The 10,283-nt window shown below is 36.0% G+C and overlaps 2 protein-coding genes across 3 annotated transcripts; one reads left to right on the top strand and one right to left on the bottom strand.

The window, feature by feature from the left end:
• Positions 1 to 25: 25 nt before the first annotated feature.
• On the top strand, positions 26 to 1,684 carry LOC106128517 (E3 ubiquitin-protein ligase SIAH1). Its single transcript, XM_013326940.1, has one exon. The coding sequence runs from the start codon at positions 463 to 465 to the stop codon at positions 1,303 to 1,305; it is 843 nt and encodes a 280-aa protein (XP_013182394.1). The 5' UTR covers positions 26 to 462; the 3' UTR covers positions 1,306 to 1,684.
• A 2,118-nt stretch (positions 1,685 to 3,802) lies between these two features.
• Rabex-5 (Rabaptin-5-associated exchange factor for Rab5) lies at positions 3,803 to 10,099 on the bottom strand. 2 transcript variants are annotated; one of them, XM_013326996.1, is made up of 11 exons: positions 9,944 to 10,099; positions 9,445 to 9,574; positions 8,140 to 8,325; positions 7,614 to 7,834; positions 7,186 to 7,295; positions 6,720 to 6,886; positions 6,256 to 6,389; positions 5,652 to 5,762; positions 5,235 to 5,345; positions 4,846 to 4,980; positions 3,803 to 4,732 (listed from the first exon to the last, which is right to left on the bottom strand). In XM_013326996.1, the coding sequence occupies exons 2-11, from the start codon at positions 9,572 to 9,574 to the stop codon at positions 3,872 to 3,874; spliced, it is 2,166 nt and encodes a 721-aa protein (XP_013182450.1). In that variant the 5' UTR covers positions 9,944 to 10,099; the 3' UTR covers positions 3,803 to 3,871. The 2 variants fall into 2 exon arrangements, with proteins under 2 accessions (XP_013182450.1, XP_013182449.1); XM_013326995.1 differs by lacking the exon at positions 9,944 to 10,099 and having other exon boundaries at positions 9,445 to 9,883.
• Positions 10,100 to 10,283: the final 184 nt, after the last annotated feature.

Below are 10,283 nucleotides of genomic sequence, written 5' to 3'. Positions count from 1 at the left end.
TATATTCTTCCTATGACATCATAGTTCGCTATCTGTGTATCTATCTCTGTCAGTCTGTCACAATTTTGATAGAATTTCAGTTTCGATTGGTTGCAGATTGCAGTTCATGGAATGGTACAACAAATTTCACCCTTTTGTAGTAAAACAGAACATCCGCAATAACATAGTTCAAATTAAAGTGTAATCCAACTTCAAAGCCATTACCACAAATCTAATAGATCCTTAAACTAAAATACCCCTGTTAGTTCACATCTGACGTATCGGATTGACAATTGAAAATAAAACATCGACAGTCGATTTGTAATGGAATCATACTTCGACTTCTTTACAAGTGGAAAGGACTCTGTCGTCGAGGGATACAAATGATCGAGGAAGCAGCCTAGATCACTTTGTGAGTGTTGAAAGCACTTAAAAGAGCTTCTACAACGATTAACGGGTCTTTCCGCGGCGCATGACGGTGTCATGAGCACAAGCAAGAGGCGCGGAGCTAACGGTGCTAGTTGTTTCGTACCTGGAGTGCCCGCCCTGGTGAACGTCCCAACGGCCATGTCTGCCGACCTAGCTTCTTTGTTCGAGTGCCCTGTCTGCTTCGACTATGTCCTGCCACCAATCCTGCAATGTCAGAGCGGGCACCTGGTCTGCTCCAGCTGCCGTCCCAAGTTGTCGTGCTGCCCCACGTGCCGCGGACCGCTCGGCAACATACGCAACCTGGCAATGGAGAAGGTCGCCAGTAATGTCATGTTCCCATGTAAACACTCCAACACAGGTTGTACAGTTACACTCGTGCACACTGAAAAAGCAGAACACGAGGAGGCGTGCGAATTTCGACCTTACTCTTGCCCTTGTCCTGGTGCCTCGTGCAAGTGGCAGGGCGGCCTGGATCAAGTTATGCAGCACTTGATGACCTCACACAAAAGTATCACCACTCTTCAGGGCGAAGATATTGTGTTCCTAGCTACAGATATAAACCTACCTGGAGCCGTAGACTGGGTCATGATGCAGTCATGTTTCAATCATCATTTCATGTTGGTCCTTGAGAAACAAGAGAAATTTGATGGACACCAACAGTTCTTTGCGATTGTCCAGTTAATAGGTTCCCGAAAGGAAGCAGAAAATTTTGCATACAGGTTGGAGTTAAACGGGCACCGTCGCCGCCTAACATGGGAGGCGATGCCACGCTCCATCCACGAGGGAGTCTCCTCCGCCATCATGAATTCAGATTGTCTTGTGTTTGATACATCGTTAGCCCAGTTGTTTGCCGACAACGGAAACCTGGGGATAAATGTGACTATATCGATTGCCTAATCCGAACTTCCATGTACTTGCAATAGTACATATGGACTAAACTAAAAGGACATTTTAACAATGATCCTCAATGAACAATAATATACTTTTAGTGAAAGTGAACATTTTAGTCTAAAATAATGTGTATAAATATGTATTTTAACAAAATATGCAAATAATTTTAGTGTCATCATCTGCAACTTTGACATGTTTTGTAATTATTGTAATCAACAACAAAGTGAGCCAAAAATTTGTATTTTTATTTCATATTCTGTATGTAAATGTGTGTTTATTGTAAGGTTAAATAAGAGAACTTGGGTGACAGCGTGTGACATGTGGATGTGACAATTCCTGTCACAACTTGTGATTGTATTATTCCAAACAGAACAAAAATGTATTTAAACTAAATGTAAATATACTTGGATAATTAAGTAAGTAGATAATGCCATGGGTGATACTTAGTGAACTGGTATTTACTGAGCCTTAGGTACTAGCGGAGGTGATCGGCACCACGGAGAGACTAATAAGTGATAAATATGATCAGATGCATGTAATGTGATTACACTACACACAGTATACTTTATAGAGGAATCTTGTATAATTATACAGTGGGTTTCCACTGCTATTTTCTTGAACAAAGATATATTGTCTCCTTGAAACATATGTTTTGAATGGGTATTTCAGCAGTGGAACTCTGAATTGGAATGGAAAGCCTCATAGCATTACTGACTGTAAACGGTGTTAGTGATACCAATTGCTTATATTAAGGATCTTTGCACAAAAAAATACATATTTTCTTATGTGTATGATATGTATGTTATTTATGAAAACCATTTAATGTGAATGTGTGAGTGTATTAGTATATAGCTTGTGTATGACGGTTAGAATCTTAGTATATAGCGGGCTATGTATTTAATTAGGCAGATTGGAGCTTATTTCGTGTGGATATGTGAAATTGCAATTTCTAAACTAGTGTCTCTGGCTAATATGTAGACCATAATGTCATGAAATAATAAAGTACCAAGCAAAGCTGCCAGTATTTACTAAACATAAAGGCTGTTAAGTAATTTGTTATAAATTAAGTATTAAACAATAACTTATGTAAGATACATAACACCAATATATATCTAAGATGCCATAGTTAATGCAATAGAAAAAAAACAATATATTTTATATACATTTTATAAGCCATTCTAGTAAGAATTTCAGTACATTGTCTGCGTATTAGTCTTATATTCATTTAATTTAATGCATAAGTATTTTTCATTTCATAATTCTCTTCTCTATTGTTAAGAAACTGATATTTAAATATGTATTTCATTCGTATGTCATTTAAAATACTATGACCTAGCTGATATAGCCTAGGCATATTGAATTTAGAATTATCTAGTAATATAACAAACTAATATATTATCGTAAATATAGTATGTTTGTGTAATGATTATGGGATGGTCAAATACATTTTATGTCAGCAATTTAACAATAGTTTTTTTATGCAAAAGTACGGCGTTAAATGCAGAATTTATAGTTTTAAGTTGATTAAAAATTATACGAAAAATGTATGCTATAATTATAACAGAATAATTTGCTTAATAACAGCTCTTATATTATTACTCTACGTAAATTCAATCGAAACTATTTTAACCATAGTATTCCATCGTGTGATGTATTGATATTGTTGTCTCTATTTTGTCAAATAGAATGAAAGGGATGGCAATATTAAAACAAATGTCACATTGGAATTCTCTACTATCGATTTTTTTTAAGGTTTTAATGATTGTGTGAAGATCCTATGTATATTGCTTTTTATTTATACAATATGTTACTTAATTTGTATACATTATTGTCATAGTTTTAAAAAACCTCCGAACCTTTGGTATTATGGAGTTGATTTAATTATTTGAAATTTTGTATATTACGATAATCCTGATCGACATTACAGATATAATAAATTTTTTTAATGTATTTCAGTTTTTATCATTAAAACAAATATATTTTTTTGCAATTCCTTTATTTGACAATTACATGCAGGGCTTGTCGTTTTTAAATAATAAATAACTATATTGGTTATATAATCTATGTATATTATTTGAACAAAAACTAATATATATATAAAGCTTGTTTATAAAAATTACAATAAAACTTCTTATATATTTATACATTTATAACATAAAACTTATATTTTGAGATTCAACAACTAAAATATTTTAACAATAAGTTAATAATTAGTACTAAAATATTAATTTTAACATAGCATAGACTATAATGATAACTAAAAATAATTTAAAATAGATGCAAGAAGAACTTCACAGCCTCAAACATCAGAATGAATGATATCCTTTGATAAGGATATCCATGGGTATTGGTATCCATGGATAATAAGGGTTGCAATCTTAAACTAGCCGTGGATTTCTGTTATCAAAACCGCCATTTAAGACATATTGTTATCTCTGTTTTGTAAAAAATAATGACAGGGATGCCAATATATTAGAGATTTTGATCTCAGAAACCAACGGTACATGCATTTTTTTATCTATTTTAGCCACAAAATTGATTATTCTTATATTTTCAATATTACCAATAATTATTAAGTAGATTTACTGGTCTGAGGCTGTAATGGTGATGGAAGTAAACATTCAGCAGTAGGAGATTCTTTATCATCTAATAACGAAGTATGTTGGTTCGCTGTACTGAATGGATCCGTCTGTTCAGTTAAAACTGGACTGAACGGATCCCGTCCCCTGTGGACTACTTCAAATGCTTCAGAACTCACATTCCTTGCATCAACTAAAGAGAACTCATCAAATGTTTCTAATATAGCACTGTATTCACTACGGGATGGTAAAGGGGCAAATGGATCGAACTCCTTCTTAATACCATCCGGACTGAATGGATCTTTGGGTTCAGATTTCGGTGGATCTTCAGCCAAACTATTATCACCGCTGAAGTCAGATAAATCTATATCGTAATTGATATTACTCAATCCAGGTGCTAAGTTCTCCGTACCAAAGTCTTCTGGGGTGACTAGTTCATCGATTGACCTTGAATCAAAGGGTGTAAACCCTAGAGGTGACGGTGTAAGGAGTTCCATGGAGTTGGTCTGCTTCAAATCCCATTTCTCATCGAGATTGTTGGGAGATTTTGATGGAGACGGCTTTTCTAAGACTTGGAAGTCGAGGATTTCTTGTTTATCTTCTACTACAGTAGTTTCTACTACTGGGATTTCATGTTCCTTTTGTAGTTCGTTTGGTGTATGTCGGGGCGTGGCTTCCTGCTGTAGTGTGGCGGGAGTGGGGGCGTGGTCTGGTGCGGAGGTGGGCGTGTCTATGTCAATGAGCGGCGCCGCGGCGATGCTCTTGAATTTACCAAACCTCGGCAACTCGCGACGCGGTTTGATCTCTAATGGAGTTTTAGCTAGAACATCTTGCACCTTTTTCGCAATTTGTTCCTGTAAGATAAATACACTCCATTTTACTTTTTTTTTTATTAAAACTACAGTTGTTAATTTGTGTCAGTCTGGTATGTTTGCTTTTCGGCTTTTCGGGTTATGTTTTTTCTTACCTCGAAGCTGGCAGCGTTGTCAGCGAGGGCTTTGGAGCGTGCGTCTATCTCGTGTAGTTGTTGCAGCATGCGCTCCGCCTGGGCGCGCTGCTCCTCCGCCTCGCGCGCGCACGCGCACAGCGACAGTGCTGCCGCCTAATGCACAAAACTATTAGTTTCATATACATACCATGTCGCACTTTTTTTTAGGTTATGTTGAACAGTTTTCATTGATTAATCAAGCATTTTAAAAATAACACAATAGTTCTGCCTTTTATATTAAAATTAATGTTTGTTTTTACATAAATCTGCAATGTTGTTAAAATGGCACATATCACGGCCAGATACTAGGTATCTATCTATACTGAGATAAAATTAAAATTGAAGTGGAAGTATTAATGCGCGGTTACCCATGCGCTGCCGCCGATGGAGGCGGGCATGGCCATGTAGCAGTCAAACTCCTGCTTGTCCATGTTCAGAGACTCCGCACTCAGGTTCTCGATGAAGGACACCGCGCAGCACTGCATATATCAACACATACTTAGCACTTTGTACGAAGCTATGACAGGATTTAGAACACAAGACATTTTATTACAGTGGGTAGTAAATAATCGTCCTCGACTATGTACGTTAAGAATAAGCAAAAAGTTTTTATTTAAATCAAGCATCCAACCTTTTTTTTTTAATCAATCAAATATTATAATTGCGATGGATGTTTGTTATAAGGTATCTTCAGTCTTAACGAATCTCGGTGAAATGTGGCATAGATGAATGAACGAATGAGCTACCAATTGCATAAAAATAATATCCAGTAATAGTGAACGTACCAGGTTGGTGAAGTAGTACCCGCCCTCGCCTGTCATGAGACGCTGCGCGTTACAGAAGCGCGTCACAAAGTTTATGTTGCTCACCAAACGTGGAGGATTCGCCTTCAGCACCTGCACCATGCACACACATACATTCACATACACACACGCTCTGCTATATTATACACACAATCAGGAAAAACGAGGAACCTTTACAAGCGAGGTTCATTCGGTTCCGATGGATGACTTGGACTCTCGGTTATCTAGGTTCAGGTAGTGACAAAAAAAAATATAAAATAAATTAAATTCAACATATGTTTAAATTTGTCATACTAAATCAAAGCTAAAAAAAAACAATTCAAAACCTCATCGTGGGTTTCTGAGACCAAAAACCCCATTTAAAATTTATTGTTATTTTTGTTTTGTCGAATATGACAGGGATGACGATATGTTTTATACAGAGAGACAGATGTTTAGTCTCAGAAACCTACAGTAAGGCAGGAAAGAAAAATACTTGAATTCGATTCATATATTGTCACAAATATCTTTTAAAACATCGAAAAGAAATACAAGATAAATATGTATAAGATGAAAGGAGTTGAGAGAGAGAAAGAGAAGAACTAACAGTGAATATAAGCCTGGGCAGGAGTTCGTCAGCGGAGGCGGGCGGTCCGGGCAGCGCCAGCACGTGCCGGCAGCAGCGCCGCACGCGCGCCAGCTTCCCGCCCGGCGCCGCGCACCCGTCCATACCCAGCAACTCTGCACAATACAAACATTTCTTAAATACATTTTTATATTATAATTGTTTTCAAATAGATAAACCACGTCAAAATATTAAGATATTACTAAAAATAAACAATTCCTATACATAACTCCACATAGATAACTCAAAAACTATAATACATGTCCTGTAGTTTTTGAGTTTAGTTGTCCTGTAATCCATTCAGTACCTAATAAACATTACTTTAGAAATTAAAAAAATTCCCACCTGCTCAAGATGTAACTTATATCGTCAGCTGACGAAACCCTTACTCAGAGTCATTAAGTGATAACTGTGTATGTAATAAAGGTTAGTGATATACGACTGACCACTGATAGCCTTGTAGAGCTGCTGTCGGCAGGCGGCGTTGCTGCGGTCCAGGTCGCAGTCAAGGTGTCGCTCCCCCACCCACCCCAGCTGCTGGATGCGCTCCGACAGCGCGCGGTCAGCTCGCTCGTCCTCCGTGCCGGCGGGGGAGAACACCACGCCAGGCAATCTGGACAACGTACCACTTTACACAATCAAACAGAAAAAAAGAGAAAACCGACTTCAAAAAAAAACATTCCCACACAAAATGCACTAAAAAGTAACAAAATAATGTCATGAACTGGAAAGTAAGAAAATTCTCTTATTTCTTGTAATATGTCTATATTGCACAATTATTGTTATTTCGGAGTTGTTTTTGGACTTCCTCCTCCTTTCTGAAGTCTGTTTATACAAGTAAAAGACATTCCTAAGTAACCAACAACCGTTGACTATATCTATATATCTCCCTAATATAAAACTGTAACTCACTCGTGTAAATAAGTCATGACATGTTTCTCTACAAAGTCAATGAGCAGCTCCTTGGTGTCCTGCTCGAGACCGGCGAAGTGCTGCGACGTGTCCATGTGCCGTATAAACCTCTGACACACACAAAATACATATTAACATTACTAATAATATAAATGCGAAAGTTTAGATGGATGGATGGATGTTTGAAGGTATTACCAGAACAGCTAAACTGATCTTGATGAAATTTTGCCCAGACTTAGAACATAGTCTGGAAGTACACACAGACTACTTAATATTTTTTTTTTATTTCCGCGCAAACGGATTCGCGGGTAATACCAATTATCCTATTCAACCGTTATAATTTTCTACAAAAATAAATTAGTTTATCTAAAACACTTTATGCTCAAAGAGACACTTGGAAAGGAACATTGACAGAGAGAGAAACATACCTGATATTGTCGCTGCACTCTTTCTGAGAGCTCATCAACCGACATAACATTGGAGCACTTGATGACGTCCATGATGAAGGAGTGGGCGAAGACTCGCGCGTCGCGGTCCACCTGCCCAGGCAGCTGCGGGAACCGGGCACGAAAGTCACGCTTCATTCCTTCGTTCACCATCGACGGGATCTTAAATTCTTGAGGTCTCCTCTCTGATTGCTCATGTTCCTCTGAATACAATTTTTAAATATTTAATCCATATATGGAAATTTGTAATCTCTATCTACCCGAATGGGTCACGGGCGTTGTGGCTTTTTAAGCGACTAATTCATTATCTTGAATTAAAACTTGACCGTATGGTCAAATTGACCATACGACTAGTTATCTGCATAAAATCCGAATCATTCACTTTCAATTTACCTTATGTCTTATTCATTACAAATATTAACAGTATTTACCTATATTATAAGATAGATTTAATGAGTTTGGGATCTCAAATCTTAAGTTAACTCAACAATAAGTTTGTTATTAATACCTGCACTACTCTTCTTGAAGACGCTAAATTTAAGTAAATTAGCTTTCTTGAGGGTCTCGCTCTGGCGCAGGCGTTTCTCCTCGAACTTGGAGAAGGAGGAGTGAGACGACAACTTAAGTCCGCGCTCCGGCTTTTTCTGCTCCTGTCTCGGTAAAGTCGCCGACGCGGATGCCGCTGACGCTTTTTCTGTTATTACACGAATTAAAATTATAATAGTTATACCATATTATAATAAATTGGTCATGGAAGTAGACAAATTTTATCTATATATGTTACTATGTGGCCATTGATCGTGCTCAGTGGCATGTCATGGGAGAGGCCTATGTCCAGCAGTGGACTAGTATAGGCTGATGATGATGATGTTGATGTTATTAAATTAGGAGTGGGATTAAGTTGGTAAATTTAACAAAAAAAGGCACTAAAATAAAGATTTTTTCATCTTTTGCTGTGATTCTTTAATTGCCTTAATTGTTGCAATAATTTTAAGTACAAATCAAACTAGATTTTCTTAATAACATTTGTATAAGTAGCATACAATGTTTTTAATCCCTCGCATTAAACAATCAATTTAAATTCAATTTATCATACATAATCTGATTTTGTTGTATAATGCAATATAATATTAAATGATGAACCTTGAAATTGACAACAGTTATCTACAATTATGTCAAAATCGTAAATATATGTTGCGTTACAACCAAAGGGGGAGATAACAAATGAATGGTGAAGGTGAAGTACATTCTGTTATAAAGTATAAAAAACTACGTAAATATATAAAATGCATAATAAATCCACAGATCCGGACCATTGATCATATCCAAGAAATTATATAAAGAAAGATTTAGTTGTTTTATAAAAACTCGAAAATTACAAAACAAATTTAATTTCACCACCAGAAGTTTAAAGAGCTCCTGGAACTAGTAACATAGCAAATATTTTTAAGGGTGGCAGATAATTTAAATTGCAAGGGTGATCAAATTAGAATACCTTAATGGTTGAAATTTGGCCAGGTAATAAGGTTTTTCATTTTAATTTTTAGTTTTATGAGTAATCAAAATAACAAAAAATGTGCTTTATAAAATAGTTTATATTTTTCTTTTTGTTACCTGTCTACAATTATTATTTATTTCCAATATTCTTAAAAATATCTTTTCACACTGCTGATCCTTGACTTTTATTTTGTTTGCCTCAAAGATCAAATCAATGAATTTGGCTTTATCTTGTACAATTTAAACTTTAACCAGAAAGCACATGACAGATATTATTATAAATTTATAATTCAAAGTGCCAATATGGAATACATACCAGCCCTTCTTTGTCGCTGTAGTTGTTCCCTGTGGCATTTGGAGCAATATCCTTGCCACTGCGGGTTGCCATAGTAATCACATCCATTCTTACATTTCAAATCACTCTGGTCGATCCTCAGAGACGGCATCTTTGAAGCAAATATCATGTACTTATATGATCTTTGTAAATTTGGTCCATACCACATTTTTTAACAATCAATTTTAATAATATTAGCGAAACTTATATGTCTTCATAGGATATACTATGATACATGAATAAACTGTACAATCCAATAAATGCATTTAAATTTGCATCATAACTGTATGTTATTTTTCTAATGCAATCCAGTAAATGTAGATCGTAGCACTTCCTTATGCGTTTATAACGACGGTCGTTCAACGCCGCTATCCGTTATATAGGCTAGGCTTATCATACTTATGTACTCGACTATCTGTGATAATATATTGAGTGTAAAAATGACTAAACTGATGCATCGAAATATAATATAAACTGTTACCTTATAACAAAATTTACTTGATCCAGCTACAATATACGCAAGTCATAGGACGATTTATATTGTTTTTCTTCAGTATCTATCGCCGATATAATGAGAAAAACTATAGAAAACCTATCTACGCGAATAAAACAACACCGATAAAAATCCAATTGTTTTATTTTGACATTAAAGCTGTCAAATGTCAAAATTACTCTTCGATCTATGTTCTTTGTGTTACCACTTTGGAAAAACTCCCAATATAGTAGGCAGAGAAAGAAATTAATATACCTATTAATTACCACCAAATTACCTATTCTCTATCTAAGCTTCATAAGTTTATTAGAAACATTTTTCAAAAAGC

The sequence above is a fragment of the Papilio xuthus genome, unplaced genomic scaffold, assembly GCF_000836235.2.
Source record: "Papilio xuthus unplaced genomic scaffold, Pxut_1.1 DF828780.1, whole genome shotgun sequence".
In the NCBI taxonomy this organism is placed as follows: Eukaryota; Metazoa; Arthropoda; class Insecta; order Lepidoptera; family Papilionidae; genus Papilio; species Papilio xuthus.
This window is presented reverse-complemented; position numbering and strand designations above follow the sequence as displayed.

Bases quoted from the DNA above. Each gene is read 5' to 3' on its own strand.
- LOC106128517 (XM_013326940.1), top strand. From the start codon at position 463: ATGAGCACAAGCAAGAGGCGCGGAGCTAACGGTGCTAGTTGTTTCGTA.
- Rabex-5 (XM_013326995.1), bottom strand. From the start codon at position 9,631: ATGTGGTATGGACCAAATTTACAAAGATCATATAAGTACATGATATTT. The intron at 5,346-5,651 runs GTACGTTCACTA...TGATATATGCAG, and splicing joins GGTACTACTTCACCAACCTG to TGCTGCGCGGTGTCCTTCAT. The intron at 4,981-5,234 runs GTAACCGCGCAT...TTTGTGCATTAG, and splicing joins CCATCGGCGGCAGCGCATGG to GCGGCAGCACTGTCGCTGTG.